Below are 20,449 nucleotides of genomic sequence, written 5' to 3' on the forward strand. Positions count from 1 at the left end.
TCACGCGCGTGTTGTGTGTTGGGAGAGGAGGAGGAGGAGAGGGGGGGATCCCAGCGTTATGATTGGACTCGTGGAGGTGGCGCGTGCTGGGGGCCGGGCAGTGACTGCACGGGTTACTGACGGTCAGAAGAAGCCAGAGGCCACGCGCACGGCGCTCCCATAGGCTACTATACACCAGTGACCGATATAAGGGTCGGGATCCGTCGTAGGGCTCGTTGTGATGTTTAAAGTGGGATGACAGGACAGAAGAGGATGAAGAATAGGGCACACCCTTTTTTTCTTTTGTCAAACTTTCTTCTAATCGTTACTTTATTATATTTTACGCTCTATTCTAGTGTAGTTTTTATTTTATTTTTCTCTCTTTCTATTTTTCTGTACTTTGTTTTTATTTATTATTATTATTATTATTATTATTGAGTTGTATTGTTTTTAATTGTATGTTTTTTGTTTCCAATTCTTACTGTTAAATGATTGTTTGTATGTAAAGCACATTGAGTTGCCCCTGGGTATGAAATGTGCTGTATAAATAAAGCTGCCTTGCCTATTATTTGATTTCTTGTGGCTTTATGTATTTGACTTCCTCAAGCCTCTAAAAGGTATTCAAATACAGGGGTGGATCTAGGAGCTGACAAGATCCAGGGTGAAGCCCAGATCTCCCAGACCCAGGGATAATTATTTTATCAATTTTTTGGATGGTTCACATGTTCAGAATGTAATTTTACTACACTCACTGTATGACTACTGCTGTATTACCAGTAGTGATTTATTTCAGTTATAATTAACAATTTTCCCAAAATAATACTAATACTAATAAATAAATAAATGAATAACAATAAGGAATTAGATCAAAAGGAAACACAAAAAAACCCATTCATTATAAATAACATTTCACTCAGAAACACTGTCTCAACCGAAATGTCTTCAGAAGTAATCTAATCTTCTGGCCATGCTTGCAGTCAAGTAATGATGCATTTCTGTGCATCGACATTTCTGATTAGAATCAGAATCAGGTTTATTGCCAAGTAGGTTTCTCATATGCAAGGAATATGTCTTGGTGTTGTTCTTTTGAATAACATACAAAAATATGCACACAATTAAGTCATCCTAAATCAAATTAAAAAAGGAAAAAATTGACAATAATAAATATATAATATATATTCTGTGAGAAGATTTAAACATTTAAATAGAAAGGAATGAGATGAAACATACAAAATAATGACAGTGTGCAACTACTACTACTACTGCTACTACTACTACTACTACTAATAATAATAATAATAGTAATAAACAAGTGGTGTTAATGTAACTCGCCATTAGATCAAAGCTGACAGATGTGCAAATATGAGATTGTGGGGTATTATGTTAATGTAATGTTTAATGTCCATGGTGGAGGGGTGGAGTCAGTTAAGTGGGGGTCTTGGGCCTTGTTGATGAGGTTGGCTGTGGACAAGAAGAAACTGTTCTTGTAGTGTGACGTTTTGGTCTTAACAGACCTCAACCTCTTGCCAGAGGGGCGCGTTTCAAAAAGTTTTTTATTTGGGGTGAGAGGGGTCAGCTATGATCTGTCCTGCTCTCCTCAGGGTCCTGGAGGCGTTCAGGTCCTGGTGGTACTGCAAGTTGCCATTGACCTTTTCGGCACATTGAAGGATACAATACAGTCTGTCCTTATCCTTGTCCAGCTGCAGCAGTCAACCAGATTCTGATTCTGATAAACTAATTATCTGATGTAACATTTCTGTAATTTATGCAATATAATGTGTAGTACATCATAACAGATATGGGCGTGTGTGTGTGCGTGTGTGCGTGTGTGTGTGTGCGTGTGTATGTGTGCCACTGGCTGTGTGATGACTCAGTCTTGCAGTGTCATGCAGTGGCAGCAGTGTAATATATTACAGAAAGACGAGCTGCTGGCAGATTCACAGACAGACTCATTACTGGAAAAAAGAAACAGTGAAATGAGGCGCTTGCTGCATCATTTCATTGTCGGCTCTTTCTTGTACAGGTCACGATAATACTGTAATCCTTCACTCCCACCACTCCATTGTCTGATAACTAATGGGAGAATATGGTTAATCCATTATGTCATGACTGGAATGTATTTGTCATCAGTTTTAACAATTAAGCATCCAGTCAAACGACTCAAGCACATTCTTTCAATTGTATAATTTGAACACCATCTGCTGTCTTTAGCAGTCCTGCAGAAACACTTCATTTTCTCAATGTGACTGAAAATAACAATCATACAATACAAATATTAGATGGAACATTGTTCTTCTAGCAAATATTAGATGGAACATTGTCCTTCTAGCAATTTCTAAATGGAAATCCTGCTAGTCCTATCTTCAGTGCCATTTCATTTATGCAGATGTCATCTATTCATCTACTGAGACAGGTTTATTGATGTGAATAACTCTCTTGATACTGTGTGCATCATTATCTAAAGCACATTCAGCATCTGATCTTTTACTTTTACAGAAATCTATGTCCATCTCTAACTCTGTCTGTTGTCTAAAATCCTTGAAATGTGGTCTCTAGGCAACTATTAGATGTGCTAGATAATGGAAATACATTTCATAAAATACAGTCTGGCCTTCACCAGAAACACTGCGCTGAGACTGATCTCCTCAGGCTCACAAAGTGGAAAATGTTAGTTCTTTTTGAAAAGCATGGTGCCCCTGGTGTGTCCTCACAGTACACAATCATGACTTTGAGTGTAGAGTGTCACATAATTATATATGAGCTGCTGGTTGTATTTAACAGGCTGCATCATGACATTATGACAATAACATACCTACATGTGTAATATGAAAACATTTTTTTTTTTTGGTTAAGTAATGAAAAGTTGTTTTGATTAAGGTTGTTGTGCACTTAATTTGAATGATATCAAGAGATATATATGTATGTTCTCCTTGAGAATAGGCTGCTTTCTCTGCGCCCTGCAGTTGTCATTTTCTGTTGCATTAAGTTATTTTTTTAAATGCGTCACATCACTGGAAAGCAATTGGTAAATGATTGTTTTAAAAGATGACAATTAGTTACATTAATGTACATGGGGCACATAAAAATAATAAATTAATAATGACAGATTTAAAATCAAGTTTCTAATTTTCAAGTTTATTTTAGTCAGACACATGTATAAATATAGTAAATAATCATATGCCTTGTTCCTAGTCCCTGACCTACCTTAGAAATACTGCCAAACCAAAACGGAAAAATGACCAAAAATGTGTAGGCTGAAGCATTTGCTCATAACACAGACCCCATTTCCATTCAATACATCCCAATGTACATACAAACCCAAACCATCTATAATACATGGCTATGTAATGCACATATAATAATAGGCTACAGTGAAATATAAATATATATATTCATATTTCCTTATATATGCATGGTTAAAAAGCACCAAGGTTCTAATACATAACGTAATCCATTACAAAGTTCATACAAACAATAATATATATGGGCTCATCATCATTTACACAGCTATAATCCATCAACAATGAGATTAGTATTATCACGTATCTGTGGCGAAGACAAGAACTATCATTTTGGATGTGATTTTCAATGTATCCTCAAACGATTAGAAGTGGATACAATGTTTCTAATGAAAAAATACTGGAGGTGAAAAATCTGTTTTTTAGTCAGGCACCGCCTTAGACAACCTACAGCCGAGTGATAGGGGTCCTTTTCCACGGGGCTGAGGAACAGGATTAGCAGCAAACATGCCGACAGTCGGTGTAAAAAGGGATCTTCTCTTTACAGCTTTGGGAAAAACATACAGTGAGTCATATCTACAACATATTAAAGTGGCGGACAAACTGTCTGTCTCGTCATATAACAACATTTTGGCTCTAAAAGGCAGCAGCTGCTCACCAGTGGCTAACATGAGATAGCTTGCTAGCTGACGTCGCTCTATGTGTTTTGAATGAGAAATTGAAATGTTTGATCATATTTCAGGCAGGAGTCATAACTTAAGGTTCAGCGTTTTCATGCTGTGTGTGCTAATAAAATAATAATAGTGTAAATGAGTGCATATGTGTGTGACATCTCGGTTTTTGTATGTCAACGTGATTGCATCATACTCCCCTCTGCTGGCGTTTCATTGAGAACAGTGAAGGAGAGTTTGAACTGATGGAGAAGGAACTTAACACTATATATAAACTTGTTTAAACAGTGTGTGTGTTTCTCTGGTTTCAGCCGATGAGGAGTTTGACGAGCTGTGCTTTGAATTCGGACTGGAGTTAGATGAAATTGTAAGTTTAATCAAATGAATGAGTGTCATTTTTCATCATTCACCTCTGTTTGACAGTCATAAACAGTCCCCTTCTGGAGAGATTCATTCATACAGACTATTAAAAGATCTCCTTTAAATGTGCTTTCAATGTAAAGTGATGGAGGACAAAATCCACAGTGTGTCCACACAGTCATTTAAAAGTAGATGTGAAACTTATATTCAGCTTCAGCAGTGTGAGTTAGTCATATCAAGTGATATCTGACACATTTACAGTCTTCTTAGCATCAAATTCCCTCTTTGTGTTTCCCTGCTGAGCTGTGGTGGAAGTATAGTAACAAAAAAAGAGACTTTGGCTCTAACGACTGTAACGTTGAAACGTAGAAGACTTGATTTGACTCATTTGTATGACTGAAGCTTCATATTAGCTTCAAATCAACTTTGCAATACATTTTTACGCAAAAGAAGGACTGTGGATTTTGTCATCCATCACTTACATTGTAAGTGCATTATGAAGGGATTGTCAGTATGAACATGAGGAATGATTATGACATGTTCCAATTGTGAACCTGTCTTAACTGCTGAACTCTTTTTTCCCCCAGACCTCAGAGAAGGAGATCATCAGCAGGGAGCAGGGGGACTCCAAAGCAACAGGAGCTTCTGATGTCATCCTGTACAAAATCGATGTACCAGCTAACCGCTATGACCTGCTGTGTCTGGAGGGACTGGTCCGTGGACTGCAGGTCTTCAAGAATAAGTGAGTGCTGACCCTGTTTCACACCATGTAAAACATCATTCAGATCATTCAATCCATCATGAGTGTGGTGCATGCAGACTTGCTTTACTATTGCTACAGAGATTGTATTAATGTTTTAGGTTGGAGGCCCCTCGCTACAGACGTGTCAAACCAGCCAGCGGGGAGCTTCAGAAGCTGATTATCACTAAAGAGGTAGGTGCTAACATTCACAGTTTTTAATGGCATCAAACAGCTTGTGGCCTGAAGGTGTCATCAAATAAATGTGTTTATTACATTAGTAATCAGGTGGTTTGTTATCATTATGTTTATTCTGCACAGACGGCAGCAGTGCGACCCCATGCTGTGGCGGCAGTGTTGAGGAACATCACCTTCACACAGGAGCGCTATGACAGCTTCATCGAGCTGCAGGAGAAACTGCATCAGAACATCTGCAGGTGAGAGGAGCAGCTGTCACAATGACATCATACCTGGAATACTTACTGTCACCTTCTCTGTGTAGCAGTGTGACAGATGTACCTGCCGTATGTAATCTGAATCTGTCTCCAAGCACCATACAGATGCTACCACACATTTTTTAGCCACATGTTCACGTTTTGTTTCCTTTAATGGTACTTTACTGACTGAAGTATTTCACTGAAAATTAACAGATGTTGCACAGATGATGGGCACAAAGATTTGAGGATGTAATGTGAGCAATTAACAAAAGGGTTTCCTGTACATACATTTATGTGGCAACCTGCCATACAAAAACTTTGTCCGCTACAAATTGATTTTCTCTCCTCCTCATGCTCCTTCCTCTGATATACTCCCAAAAAAGACAGAGACATCTGCAGTGACTCCTCCTTCCCCCACTGCACACAAACACCCTGCTATGCTTTTACCCTGCAGTCACATCATGCCAAGTAGACTTGAGAGATCGCCACTTAAACACGTAAACACTTACAGATCAATTGTGTGTCTACATCTCTTTGTAAAGCTGACCATAGACAATTAAAAATGAATGATTTCATGGTGCATTCAAGTGCACCTCGTAAACTCAGCAATCATATTTACTTTAAAACATTTTTACATAGGGAATTCTATAAAATCACCACCTCGCTAGCTGCCACCACAAATAGAATCTGATTCTGCAGGAAACACTGAATATTACTTACATTACTACATTATCTGCTTGCATAACAGAATTAATGTAGATAAACTGTGATACTGACATATTACAGTAGAATGAAGTCATATGTTACTGTTTTTCTGTCTAGACTGTTGCATTGGTAATGTATTCATTCATTACACTAATACAAACATATCAGGTTTACAACTAATTACTACATTAATCATTTTGTCTATAAAATGACAGACGATAGTAAAATATATACAGTATGTATGATTTTTAGATCCCAATGTGATGTCTTTCAATGTCTTGATTTGTTTGATTAACGATCTAAAATCCAAATATATTCAGTTTATTATCATTTATGACACAGAAAAGTTTCATGTCCCCATATTTGACAAGTTACACCTACAAATACTTGCATTTTTGCTTTAAAAATGACTAAATAGTTGATTAATTTTCCACCATTCAATTAATGAGCTAATAATTGCAGTAATGCATATTGTTCCCTCCTTTACAAATGGAGAATGTGACACCATATCATCAGTTTCCTCCTACACCATTGCAAAAGCACACCTCACACCATCACCTTATCAAAGAAGCTGTTGATAAAAAATCACCATCATTTCAATAATATGAATGTGTTAACTATTGTCTGTGCAGGAAGAGGAGCCTGGTTGCGATTGGGACCCACGACCTGGATACCATCACAGGTCCTTTCACATACACCGCCAAAGCTCCTGCAGACATCAGCTTCAAACCTCTCAACCAGACCAAAGAGTACACAGCTACCCAGCTCATGAGCCTCTACAAGGTGAGTAGCTCAATGGCTGGATGCTGCTTAGAAGAGGAAGTTTGTTTCTTTTGAGCTTTTTCTAACCCATGGTTGTTGTTCTCTTGGCTCCTACAGACAGACAGCCACCTGAGGCACTACCTTCACATTATTGAAGACAAGCCCGCGTACCCCGTCATCTACGACAGCAACGGCATTGTCCTGTCCATGCCTCCCATCATCAATGGTGAGCACTTAGTCTGTTTTCTCCTATGGCTTCATTTCATGTCTTTTTATGAAATTGGGAGCTTGGAAACATCTGTTATTATTATTATTATTATTATTATTATTACAGTTATTACGGTGGTCTAAAGGCACTTGTTCAGATTTATTGGGTTGCTGTAATTACCGTATTAACAGTACAACTTCATTTAAAAGGCATATTGCTTGCCCAGAGTACACTACACTGCACTTCTAATATGCTGTGCAGAGGGTGGGGCAAAACCGTGGTGCATTCACACCTAGTGGAAACCCAGATTATACACACAAATATCCAAGATCTCTCACACCGGCATGGAAATATGTAGTTTCAGTTTTTCTAACATCGAAAGATATTCAAAACTGTCAAAAAGCTTAACCTACAGTTTCTTAGAAAATAGTAAAAAATCAGCTTTGTCTTCTGTTCTAAAATGGCAATCTTTTTCTTTTTTTTCCCAGGGGACCACTCAAAAATCTCTCTAAAGACAAAGAACGTCTTCATCGAGTGTACGGCAACAGACGTAACCAAGGTACAACTGAGAGGAAAATCACATAAAAAGTTCTATCAGCGTTAACATGAAACTTTGACTAATCTTGACCATGTTTCTCCAGGCAAAGATCGTGTTGGACATGATGGTCACCATGTTCAGCGAGTACTGTGCACAGCCTTTCACGTGAGTCACATGTTGGTCTCGTAAGGACACAAAAGGGTTTTGATCATTTAAAAAAACAAAAAAGCAATGTGAATGTGTTTAATTACTCTGGTTGGTTGGTTTGGTGGCTCACTACTGGCTACGCCCGACTCAGCTGATGTCACAGCAGCTGCTCTCCATCAGCTGTCAGCTGGACCTGGTTAAAAGCCTTTTTTTTTTCTTCCTCCAGTCAAATACACACTCTTCAGATTTGAAGATTCGCCCCCATTTTCCAATACGCTATAATTAATTTATCAACTTCCTGTTAGCCTCGTCTAAGCTGAGCATGACCCAAGCTTTGACATCAGCTGTTAGGGTGTGGCCACCACCATCTCCCAGTGATAAATTAAGTGCCAAGCGCATTTTTTATTCATCTTCAAGCAGCATGAAATCTGGTCAGCATTAGCCAATACTTAACAATAATCACATGTTAAACACTAATCCACTCTTTCATTTCTCTTTCTCTTCTCTTTGTTATAGATATTGATTTATTCTCTTTAAATGAACTGATAAAAATATGCCTAGTTCTATTATATAAGTTCAATAAATGGCTGTAGGACAATAGTGATGGTGATGTTTTCTTCTCTCTTGCTCTTTCAGGGTGGAGGAAGCTGAAGTGGTGTATCCAGATGGCAAGACCTGCATCTACCCAGTACTGTATTCACTACAATCATCTTGTCCTCTTGTCTTTTTTATTTTTTTTTTAAATTTCCTCCTTAACTCCCTGCTTTCATTTCATGGTTTGTACTTTTAGGAGCTGGCCTACAGGAAGGAGAAGCTGTCCAGCGAGTTTATCAACCGCAAAGTCGGCATCAAGTAAGTTTATTTAGTAAAAACGTAAAAGAGCCTGCTGGGTGAACATGATGCATTCATGATCGTAAAGTTTACACCAACATGTCAAGGCAAATTAGTAGAATTACCAGATTAATTAGGCAGATCTGTGCAGTCTTACACAATTGAGTGCAACTAATCCTACATTAAACTAAAGTCTGTTTTAGAGCACACACACACACACACACACACACACACACACACACACAGACAGACAGCATAGATGTGAAGTGTGTATCATTTATCCATTCGCTATCTGTCATTCATTATTCTCAGCTTTCATTTCTTGTTACACACAGTTGCTCTAATGATCCATAATTATTGTGACAGGCCTACTTGTTATTTCTTGTAATCTGATAACTTCTCATCCACTTCTTTAAATTGTATTCTGTGAAGCTCCACCCGCTCCACCCACTCCACAGCACATCTCCACAAAGATAAATCACACCCCATGACGTACAGTGTTTGTTTTCTTTTCTTCTGTCAGCGAATCAACCGAGAAAATCGCCCAGCTGCTCACCAGGATGTGTCTGAACTCCCAGCCGACCGGTAACGGAGACGAGATCGAGGTAGAGATCCCGCCCATACGCTCTGACATCATCCACGCCTGTGACATCATGGAGGACGCCGCCATGGCCTACGGCTTCAACAACATCCCCCGCACCGCGCCACGCACATACACCGTAGCCAACCAGGTTTGCTCCTGCGTGCACATGTTGGCCGTGCGTCTAACCAAACAGCATCATAGATCATCAAATGTGTGATGTGTGCATCTGTCTGTGTTTGTTCATAGTTCCCACTGAATAAACTGACAGAGCTTCTGAGACAAGACCTGGCAGCTGCTGGATTCACAGAGGCTCTTAACTTTGCCCTGGTAAGAAGGAGATTCACACACACACACACACACACACACACACGAAAAAACACACGCATGAAAATGCTATATATATTTCCTTCTTCTTTTTTTCTATAGTGTTCTCAAGAAGATATATCAGACAAGCTTGGGAAGAAGATCTCAGAAACGAAGGCAGTTCACATCTCCAACCCCAAGACGGCAGAGTTCCAGGTAATAATAATAATAATAATGGTAATAACTTTATTTGTATAGCACCTTTCATTCAAGAAATGCACCTCAAAGTGCTTTACAACAAAAGACATGACATACACCAAGTACGTCACATTAAAAGGGCTTAAAAGGAGCATAGAGCAATGTTAAAAAAGAAAGAGGAAAGAAAAAGAAACATGAATGTAATATAAGATGGAAAATAAAAATAGTAGTCATTCTAAAATTGTAAAAATAGTAAAAGTGGCAACAAAAAAAAGTGAATAGATGAGTTTTTAGCTTTCCAATAGACCAGCAGCAGATGATAGAAATGAAGACGGTGTGTAACCTAGGTAACGCAGAGTGTCCCATAAATAAAACAACTTTAAACAAACAAACATTGAAAAGTCAAACACTCAACAAAAACCAAGTGAAAGATGTTTCACACTCTCCTCAGTCATATCGTTATTTCTCCACAAGAGTGTGCCCTCTTCGCCTCAACAGGGTTTCCACCATGTTTCTAATCAAACCGCCGTGTCTCTCCACCAGGTGGCGCGCACCACCTTGCTGCCAGGCCTGCTGAAGACGATAGCTGCCAACAGGAAGATGCCCCTTCCCCTCAAACTGTTTGAGATATCTGACGTGGTGCTGAAGGATGAGAGCAAAGGTAGGCGTCTGCATGTGTGAGAAGTGATGGAGAAAGAGAGTTTTTACTTACATAACACATACATAAGACTCTTAAAACTGGCTATTAAATCCAGTTTAGATACTTATGTTTTTTTAACAGAAGCTGTTAATAGTTTTTTGAAATTCCAGTGTAATATATCAAGTTTCAAATGTGTTGTTTTGTGGGGGGGGGCTTGCTTAATTCCATGTGAATGATTGCTTTCAATAAATGAGGAATCTGACCACATTCTGATCCATTCAGATTCAGATTCAGCTTTATTTATCCCCGAGGGGCAATTCAGTTTCTACGAGCCCAACCTCACATAAACACACAGTAAACAACAACATTCACTCCCACACAACAACATCATCAGAGCAGGCGACACATGACCAGAGGGGAAATAAAATACAGTACTACACAATACTATACTAAACACAGCTGAATATGAAACAGCTGAATAAAGTGCTTGAGAATATTGCACAAGAATGTAGCTCTGAGTCACATTCGGGCTACCATAGACAACCAGCTGGTTACTTTGACATAAATATGACAAATAAAATTAAGGAAAAAACAATCTAGCATAGTCGGCATCACTAAGTGCTCCTCCTTGGCTTCTCTCTAACGCTCTGTCCTCCTCATCCCACCAACCAGATGTCGGGGCGAGGAACAGTCGGCGTCTCTGCGCCGTTTACTACAACAAGAGTCCGGGCTTCGAGGTGATCCACGGCCTGCTGGACCGGACCATGCAGCTGCTGGAGGTGAAGGCAGCCCACGGAGACGGCTACCACATCCAGGCCGCAGACGGTAAAGCCCAGGGAGAAAGGGAGAAAGGGATGGAGGGGGGTGGAAACCAACAACTAGCTCAATAGGAATGTACTTGTACCAAAGGTGGTAAAGATCTTCAGACTGGATTAATGCAGTGACAGATTTTGTAGCTCTCGTGATCTAAAACAGTTGATTTACACAGCAGCATGGTGCACAGATGAACCGTGGTCATGTGAGATTAATAGGAGGCTTTTTTATTGAGATTATGTAAATCCAGTCTATGACTAGCAGCATCTGTTGCATTGTTGTGCTTGTTACCAAGGCATCATGCTCCCAATTTTTATTTTGGGGGAGGGGGGGTGCGGAGGGGCACAGTTTCCATGGTAGTGACATGCGCAATTTCTTTCAACTCGAAATATACTTGCAACATAGGTGGTTAGTTTAGATCTATGGAGAGGCACACAGGAGAAAACATCTAATATTGATCTCTGGTGGAGATAAAGGCAGAGTAGCCCAAATATACAAGGTAAAGATATGGTTTGATAAATCTAGTTAACATGTCTGGATATTTCACTCTCTAACTCATATCATTTGACCTGGATAAACCTTTACACAGCATTATAAATACTCCAGATAAATACAGTCATAATTCCCATCTGCAGTACATCTTTATGACAGAATGATTCAAGTGAAAAATGTTCCCCGTCTTCCCCTCTTGACCTCCTCCATCTGTTGTCATCTGTTGCTTTCAGCTAATGTCTCTCCAAAATCCAGACAGATATGGGCAGTAGACACATGGCTTAAAGTGATGCTAACACCACTAATGGTGATACTAATGTCACTTTAGCATGGGAAAGTTATTTCTGTAGCTTTAAATGATAGAAATGAACAATTTATAATATTTTAAATATGTTAGTTTTCATAGTGTGACAATACATTGTTCATTCATCTTCTAGTTACATTTTGTGACTTGTTAAAAGAAGTACTTAAAGATACCCTACATAGTTTTTGACCACTAGTTTGGCTTGTCACATTATCAACTTATTGAACAATAATGTAATTATCAACATCATCGTGTCTATATATGGACTTATCATACGATACATGGACATGACCGTGATCACTTTTTGATGATCAAGGTCTGCCACACTTCACATCTAACAGGCTATTCATGTCACATTGGCTAAGCGAGTAGTGTCCTCCATTCCTCACTGTGATGTCCTGAGTGGAGACTGCAGAAGAATTAAAGGTAAATAATTCCCAAGTCATAATGGCAGTCTGTGTTTTTAAAGAAGTGTAGCGACCAATCTCCAATCCCACCCCCCTTTGCATTATCATGCTATTATATTATTGTTATATCAGTGGTATAAAATGATCTTCAAATAACAGACGACAAGATATCGTCCAACAAAAGTAGTTATCGTGACAGGCCTAATAACAAGTAGTATAAAAAGGGCCAAACAACCCTAACCCAAAATATTACATTTAAATTACAGCAAAGAGCAGAAACGGCTCCATCTTGCTGCCCTCAGAACTAGAAACTGGCTGGAAGACAAAAAAAAGTTGAATAGAGCGACTGTGTTTAACAAGAAGACTGAAGGATGAGGATACTGAATGACAGACAGTGAATGAATAAATGCAACACACAGGCCTAACTGTGAAGCAGTGATTTGAAGAGTGGATCTCTGGTTTGTGTCGTCATACGCACACATGCAAGTGTCACAATACACATTAATATAGATTTGCTTTATTCTACAACACAAATTCAGAGTAGCATAGCGTTGTATCAACAAAGGCAGATAAGCAGACAACCAAGAGTTACCAACAGTTAAACAAAGCTGTGTTAAATATGACAAAAAGCAGCTTTATAAATGTAAAGTGAGAAACACTGAATAGAAACATAAGTGTGTTTAGTGCCAAGAAGAGTCTACTGGGCAACTTTAATGACACAATAGTCGTTTTTTTAATTAACTGTTTAACGCATGTTTCCAACTGGTCCTAACAGCTGTTGTACACTGAGTCTTAAAAGGTTTTATAGTCCAGACAGGAGACGACAGGGAATTAAACAAATAGGTAACTTTTTCAGGAGTTTTAGTAGAATGTGTTGTACAACTTATTGCACGCAGTGATTGATCGTTTTAAGCCCATTTAAAATAAGAAACCACTTTAAAAAACTAAGTAAAACAGACTAAGGAGAAACAGGTGTTATGTTTTTTTTTTTCTTTTTTACAAACTCTCTGAAAGCAATTTAACATCTGTGGTAAAACTGGCGTGTTACTCCTTCTGAGCCACAGTTCACTCTGCTCTATTTAATTTGTCTTCTGTTGTACCTCCAACATCAGCAATGGCCTCACCCCCCCCCTTGTCCCTCCTCCCGCCCCCCTCCTTAATGAATCAGGGCAACGCTGTTCTCTCTCTCCTTTTTAGAAGACGAGGGAGAAACCGAATAGCGTTGACGTGCAATGTTCCTGTCGTCATTCCGCTCAATAAAAATCAATTGTGTCATATCAGCACTTGCGATTCAGAGGTTGCAGGCCAAGAACTGATTTCAGACAACTTCACGGTGTCTCTAATAATGTAACGCATCTGAGCCCGAGCGCGCACTTCCAAAAAAGTTTTAAAGGTTTTCTCTCTTAAGTCATCGTGAACGAGATGGCCGCGTGAGTCATGTTGCATCAGAGCTCTCCTGAGAGATTTTGACGAGATTTCCTCTGAAAGGCCGTTTTACACACCGCACAAGTTCATTTTATTTCTCACAGTCCGGTTATATTAACCAGCGCTGACATGCCACTGGCACAATAAACGCTTCATGATGGAGTTGCATTTAAATGGAACCCCAATGTGATGGCTGTCACGTCCTGTTGTCCAGCAAGGCAGATATTTGACGGTGTGACTCAGTGAGGTTTCATCTTCCCAAACGAGGCTGATGTGTTCCTGTGAGATCAGTATTCGGGTGGGGGGGCGGGGGGAGGTTCCGCCAGAGGATCTAAGGCACCGCTGGGGGGGGAGTGGGGGGTGGATCAGCGTGCATTTTGATTCCAGTTTTTTTTCCCAGAGAGACTCTCATACATCATTTTGAGTTTTGGATTCCTTTTCTTAATGCTTCCTCCCCTCCTGCCTTCCTCTCTCTCTCTCTCGCTCTCTCTCTACCCCCCCTCTCCACTTGGCTCGCATGCTCCAAGGTCACACTGCAGGCTATCCACTCTGGGTCTGCTGGCCCATTCAGACTGCAAATCAATGGGCTCAAGTATCAAGTGAATGAGAGCAGCGAGGAAGGGGGGGACGGCAGACAGGGAAGCGGAAGAAGACATGATATGAGACTAGAGAGTGCAGAAAAATAGAAGGGTGGGGCGGGGGCGGCGGTAATGACAGGAGAGCGACAGAGCGACGGCTGGAGACGTAAGCAATAAAAAGGGGGTGAGAGCCTGTGAAGTCTGCAGTGTGGGAGAGCACACGGGAGTCACGTCACCCCACTGCAGTGCCGAGCAACCAGAGAAACGGGGACATGCTGTGTGACACCCACCCATGGGTGCTTTGACCGTCCATCTGACAGGCGCACATGCTTAAAAGGACACGCTCTCTCTGTAATGCACACAACACACTGGACATCCACTCAGTCCTCTTTGCCGTTTTTTTTTTTCCGCACTCGAGGAACCATTAGCCTAATCCCTCCACCGCATAAGTCAGCGTGTCCTCGACCCCATTACGAGGTCTCGACCCAGTCTTAAGAGCTCACCTGACACAGATACGCACCCCTCAGGATGCGTCCACGTCCATCACCGTCACTCCCAGCACAGCGAGGGTGAAGCGGCTCACGTGCCCCCGCAAAGGGAATACATGTCAGCCGAGTTTTCGTCCAGTCAGCACGGAGAAAAAGATGAAGTAATGAGCGAGGGGGATCACAAGTGGAGGAAGAGACCACTTAAGAGACAGATGCCTGTGTTTCACTTAACAACTGTGTCCAATGCACGGTCTTGGCCCATACACTCTTTGTCAGGAGAGTTCCTGTGTTCCTGTGCTCTTCTTTCTTCAGTAATCGACCTTGTGTTCAGCCTATATGTATTTCCTAAGGCTCCAGCTGCTATTTAAGTTTTGTTTAAAGTATAATTCTGGTTATTTACAACTGAAGTCTTGAGTTTAAGTATGATATAATGAAATTGTACAAACAAAGTGAGATCTGGTCGGTGACATTGCTAGAAAGAAGTCAGCTGTCAGACAATAAGTCAGGTGTTAAACAACCCCCCTGATTAGCCGAATGTACTTGGACATGAATATGAAAGAGAGCGGTTATATTACCAAAGAATGTCCTCATTGGTCATCCTACTGAACTTGGCATAGTTGTGCTCACGCAGTTTTCCTGTACAATGAAAGAGTCTTCCTATACATTTCAGGAGCACTTAATCTCAGGTTTACCACCAAACAAAGTGTCAAGCTAAACTGTTGTTTTAAGCATAATAACAGTGCTATTCTACGTTCATTTTATTCCTAAATGACCAAAACCAACAATGAACTGAACCTTCTAACAAGTTTTGTCTGTGTAGCTAAAATCTGCTGCTAGAAATGCTCACCTAAGCACCAAATGTGTATTAACCAGCTGCTGAAAATAGTCGCCTGCAAATGCATTATTAAATTCTGTTAGAGAATTGTTTGCTAGAAGTTATTTTGCCCAGCTAGTCTTTCTAGACATTAAAGTATGAATTCTGGACCTGTCACACATTGTTGGTTTTGGTCTTTTCATGAGATTTGTCGACTTTATTTTAGAGATGTCATTCAGCAATTACTTTAATGAACACAATGTTACGAAAACTCAGAGTTGGACAAAACTGCAGAAGCAGGACCTGGAATTAAACTGGATAGCCTTTAATTGAATCTTTTTTCAACACATTTTAGTATTTTATTTCCCAGAAATATATTCTGTGCATGAAAAGCCTCGAAAATGGCAAACACCTTAAAGCTCAACATTGAAATCCCCTGAAAGTCTCCAATAATCATTTAACATAATTGAACTTGTGTTAGATGATCAACAGAGAATTAGTTAGCCACTTAAATAATTTTTAGTCTTTTTTTTTGTGAAAATCATCATCCAGTTCCAGCTTCTGAAATGTGAGGAATTCCAGCCTTTTCCTGTTGTTTATCATTGTAAACTGAATATATTTGTGTATTTTTGACATTGGTCAACACTGAAAACATTCTGAATATCAGTTTTGGCTCATGGAAATACACAGCATTGAAAGTTGGTTCCTTCTCCCCAGTTGAGCGAGCGAGAGGGCAGCAGCGGTCAGGCGATTTAAAAAGTTGAAGAGAACAAGCATTGCTGGCGAGAACAAAGCCCAATAAATAAAACTTAATTTTCTGATTGTTTAACAGTGATTACGTTCTAAAGCATAAATAAACTCTCTTCCTGACATGCTTGAGCCAGTTGGCAGAGCCCTTAAAGTCCCACCCTGCCCCTGTACACAGCAGAGTAACTCGATGATTGCTGGTTTATTCACTTTATTAATATTGAATATTTTGTAAGTCCAAATTGCGCCAAATTTGACACTGCACTCTTATGAGTCCCCAGCCATACACCCTCTAAGTGTGGAGTCGATCGGATGAACAGATCTTGTGATACGTGAAGGACATACATACAGAGATACAGATGTTCTTTCCTGTACTAGATAGATTACACAGAGACAGAAAGCGGATGACAGTGATGTAACCTGCTCTTTATACACTTCCAAGTTCCGACCTTACACCCTGCAGGCTGTTATTGGCTGGGGGCCACACACCTGCTGCACAAAGGTTAATGCCCAGAAGCCCGAACACATAAATCAAAATCAAAATAATAAAATAATATTAAAATACAGGCAGAGTACAAGGTCTCTGCAGATAAATACACTGCCACAGACTTATAGTGGGTCGTAAGTGATGATTGAGACTTTCAAGTGTCTTAAAAAAAATCCTGCATAGTGTACCTTTAATCCTGGATGAGACACTTGTTTCACTGCACATTTTGCTGGCTCTGGTAAGAACCTGTGTGAGTTCTCTGTTCAATTGACTAAATGATGATGGTACCTATAATAGCAATACCCTCAGTTCAAGTGGTTATCTGATGCATCAGTCTAACTCTCCATCCTGCTTGAAAGCTTTGTTGAAAGTTGGAGGAGAGTGGGCGGAAAGTGGCCTGGCTCAAGTGTAGGATTTTCATTGACTGATTGGTTATTTAAGATGTACCAGAGCTATTTATATAGTTGCCATGGCATCCCGCTCATGGTACAAGTGCGATGACGCGTGAATCGACGCAAGCACATTCCACCGATTTTAATGCACCTAACAGACACAGCGCAGGCAAGTGAAAGAAAATGGTTGAATTGCCTTTCTTTTAGTTGCTCCTCACACTTGCATGCATGTGCACACACAAAACACAAACAGTTTTGAAAGTACAGTCCATGTGTTTTGGAAGCCTTCATCCATAGTGATGAGTAAACATCTAAGCAGTGGGATCTGGAACCCATTAGCAAGGCAGCGTGGGAAGGAGCGTTGCACTATGGGAGAAAGCAGTTTCTCTGCTGTGTGGGGCTGTTGTCATAGCAACCTCATGTATCTTGTTTAAGCTCTTGACAAGCCTGTCTTTCTGTCTTTTTGCTCGTCAGTATTTTTTGAACAAAGTGAGCAAACGCCTCTCACATCAACAAGTGAATGATTTCATCTCACTACTGATGGATTTTTTTATTCCATCCAGACCGAATCATTTGTCTCAGGGACCTTTACTCATGATTGTGGCACGTATTGGACCATTACATTTTAATCAGAAGTTCTGTGAAGACAGAAAATCCAATTATGGTCAAATAGCCTCTGGAGGGGGCTGCTTTAGAGTAACGACCTGTGACAATTTCACATAAACAGTGTTCATTGTATTGCTTCGTCAATGATTGATACTAAACTATAGACATTCAGCTTAATACTCAGTCCAGGAATGTTTGGAAAGGGCTAATCTGGTGCACAGGAAGCCTTTTTAGACTTTGGATTTGTTTGAAAGACATAGATGGGGATGAACAAATGACTATCAGGAGAAAATCAAGGAAGCACCAATAAGGAGGGTGACACAGTACCTCCCACACTGTGATTGACTCATTTTCTTTGTAAAGACACCAAGCTTTGACACCAAGGTTGTCATCAGTGGTTAAAGAAAGAAAATCCTTCAAGATAAAAAAAAAAAAGCTTCAGTAATGAACTGCAAATAAACCTCCAAGTATTCACAGAAGGCTCTATGTGAAGAGGCAGAAAAATTATCCAAGAAACACACTGATCAAACAGACGGCATGTTGGATAGTAACACGCCGGTCAAAAATAGTTTGTTTGGATGTAAATCGATTGGAAACAAGCTATTCAAGGTTCTAATCGTTACTTTGAAAGGATGTTACTATTACAAGAGGATGTGATCAGGTTTAAGCAAGAGAAATCAAAGCCAGATGTAGGTTTAGACCTCTAAATCACATGAACCGAGCCCTAAATCCAGTCTCTGAAACCATCTTCTCATTCATTCCTTCTTTCAGATTGCACCTTCTTCCCCGGCCGCTGCGCAGAGATCTTTGTCCATGGAAAGAGCGTCGGCCGTCTCGGGGTCCTCCACCCAGACGTCATCAACCGCTTCGAGCTGACCATGCCCTGCTCCGCCCTGGAGATTGACGTCGAGCCCTTCCTGTGATTTCCCCTTCCTAAATTAAACCCATACTTACAAAGCAATAAGCAAATTAAAGATATTGGGTGTTTTGTGACGTGGTTGAAGTGTGCTGCAGATGATTTTATTGGCTGCTGCATGAGAGAACTAAATGGACCTTTCCAGACTGTGTTTTATATATCAGGAATGAGGCTGTTTTTTAACTAAAGTCAGAAGAATTAAAATTTAATAAGACCCCATTGTGTTCTTGAATGGTGTGCATCTGTGTGTGGGCTTGTACATGCATGCCTGGTCTTAATTTAGGTTACTTGTGCCTTGGGGTTAGTGCATGGTAATTAAGTTCTATGACTCATTACCTGTTGCTTTGTTGCCTTGGTTCTTCCAGTGGCCACACTGCTGAAATCCCCCTCACACACGACGTCCCCATGCAGGAAGTCGCCAAGCACAAGTTCCCCGTGCAAGACGAATCCCTACAGGCTCCGGTGTCCCGCCCAACCAACACCAAAACCGTGTTTGGTGACATGAGCACACCAACAGGTCTCAAAGCCCTCAATGACTTCCTGGCAGACAAAAGCTACATCGAAGGATTTTTGGCATCCCAGGCGGACACGGAGGTGTTCGACACCATCCCTTCTGCTCCCTCACGTACCTTCTGCCACCTCCTGCGCTGGTACAACCACATTAAGACCTTCCAGAGGGAAAGAGCCAGCCTCCCGTTAGCTAAGAGTCAGTTTGCCCTGCCAGCGTCACCCCACGCCTCCACAAACAACACCAGCGATGACGACATCGACCTATTTGGCTCGGACGACGAAGGCGAGAACACGGAGGCGGCTCGAATCAAGGAGCAACGCCTCGCCGAGTACGCCGCCAAGAAGTCCAAGAAGCCAGCTCTCATCGCCAAGTCCTCCATCCTGCTCGACGTGAAGCCCTGGGACGACGAGACGGACATGGCCAAGATGGAGGAGCTCGTTCGCAGCGTCTCCATGGACGGGCTACTGTGGGGGCAGTCCAAGCTGGTGCCAGTGGGCTATGGCATCAAGAAGCTCCAGATAGGATGCGTGGTGGAGGACGATAAAGTGGGCACAGATCTGCTGGAGGAAGCCATCACCGCCTTCGAGGAATATGTTCAGTCTGTGGACGCGGCCGCCTTCAATAAGATCTGAATCACAGACACACTGCTATAAATTCACTGAATGGCACCATCTGATGTTTTCTGGTGTTGGCTCAAGATAGACACAATGTTCAACCATTGTTCAAACGTCCATGTTAAACAATAACCACATCTCAGGTCCTTCATTTGAAAAGACTACAAAACATTCTTGCTTTCAAACGTCCAATAAAGCCATTCTAACTTTTGACGCAGTGCTTTTAATCTTTTTTTATCAGGCATCACACAGACTTCCACATATATACTGTGTATCTGTTAATGCTGTGAGATCTTTTGCTCTATTGCCAATTCAGAGGGAGTTTCTTGCAGCCAATAGCGTCACATATGAAAGTGAGCCAGGCAGATAACAAGGAGCCTCGTAAATGAAGTCTGACAGGCGTTCCGGCATTCCTTCAAACGCTACAGTAGCAAACTAAAATTAACCCTTTCATCCTTGCACTGATAGTTCTCAACGTAACCATAGTATGGTGCAATAGATGACCTGTTGAAACT

General features: G+C 40.9%; 1 protein-coding gene across 1 annotated transcript; it reads left to right on the forward strand.

Moving 5' to 3' along the window:
* The first annotated feature begins 3,684 nt into the window (after window positions 1-3,684).
* Window positions 3,685-20,145, forward strand: farsb (phenylalanyl-tRNA synthetase subunit beta). The gene is made up of 18 exons (XM_053320967.1): window positions 3,685-3,783; window positions 4,201-4,256; window positions 4,837-4,991; window positions 5,111-5,183; window positions 5,310-5,425; window positions 6,763-6,913; window positions 7,010-7,118; window positions 7,589-7,659; window positions 7,742-7,803; window positions 8,422-8,473; window positions 8,576-8,637; window positions 9,140-9,347; window positions 9,446-9,526; window positions 9,626-9,718; window positions 10,244-10,361; window positions 11,013-11,165; window positions 18,665-18,812; window positions 19,175-20,145. The coding sequence occupies exons 1-18, from the start codon at window positions 3,726-3,728 to the stop codon at window positions 19,950-19,952; spliced, it is 2,544 nt and encodes an 847-aa protein (XP_053176942.1). The 5' UTR covers window positions 3,685-3,725; the 3' UTR covers window positions 19,953-20,145.
* Window positions 20,146-20,449: the final 304 nt, after the last annotated feature.

Source organism: Scomber japonicus, chromosome 6, assembly GCF_027409825.1.
Source record: "Scomber japonicus isolate fScoJap1 chromosome 6, fScoJap1.pri, whole genome shotgun sequence".
Taxonomy (NCBI): Eukaryota; Metazoa; Chordata; class Actinopteri; order Scombriformes; family Scombridae; genus Scomber; species Scomber japonicus.

What these genes read in the sequence shown, in the direction of transcription:
- farsb (XM_053320967.1), top strand. Translation starts at nt 3,726, where the DNA reads ATGCCGACAGTCGGTGTAAAAAGGGATCTTCTCTTTACAGCTTTGGGA. An exon ending in CCAAGACGGCAGAGTTCCAG is followed by an intron (nt 9,719 to 10,243) that starts GTAATAATAATA and finishes TCTCTCCACCAG; the next exon opens with GTGGCGCGCACCACCTTGCT. An exon ending in GCTGAAGGATGAGAGCAAAG is followed by an intron (nt 10,362 to 11,012) that starts GTAGGCGTCTGC and finishes CCCACCAACCAG; the next exon opens with ATGTCGGGGCGAGGAACAGT.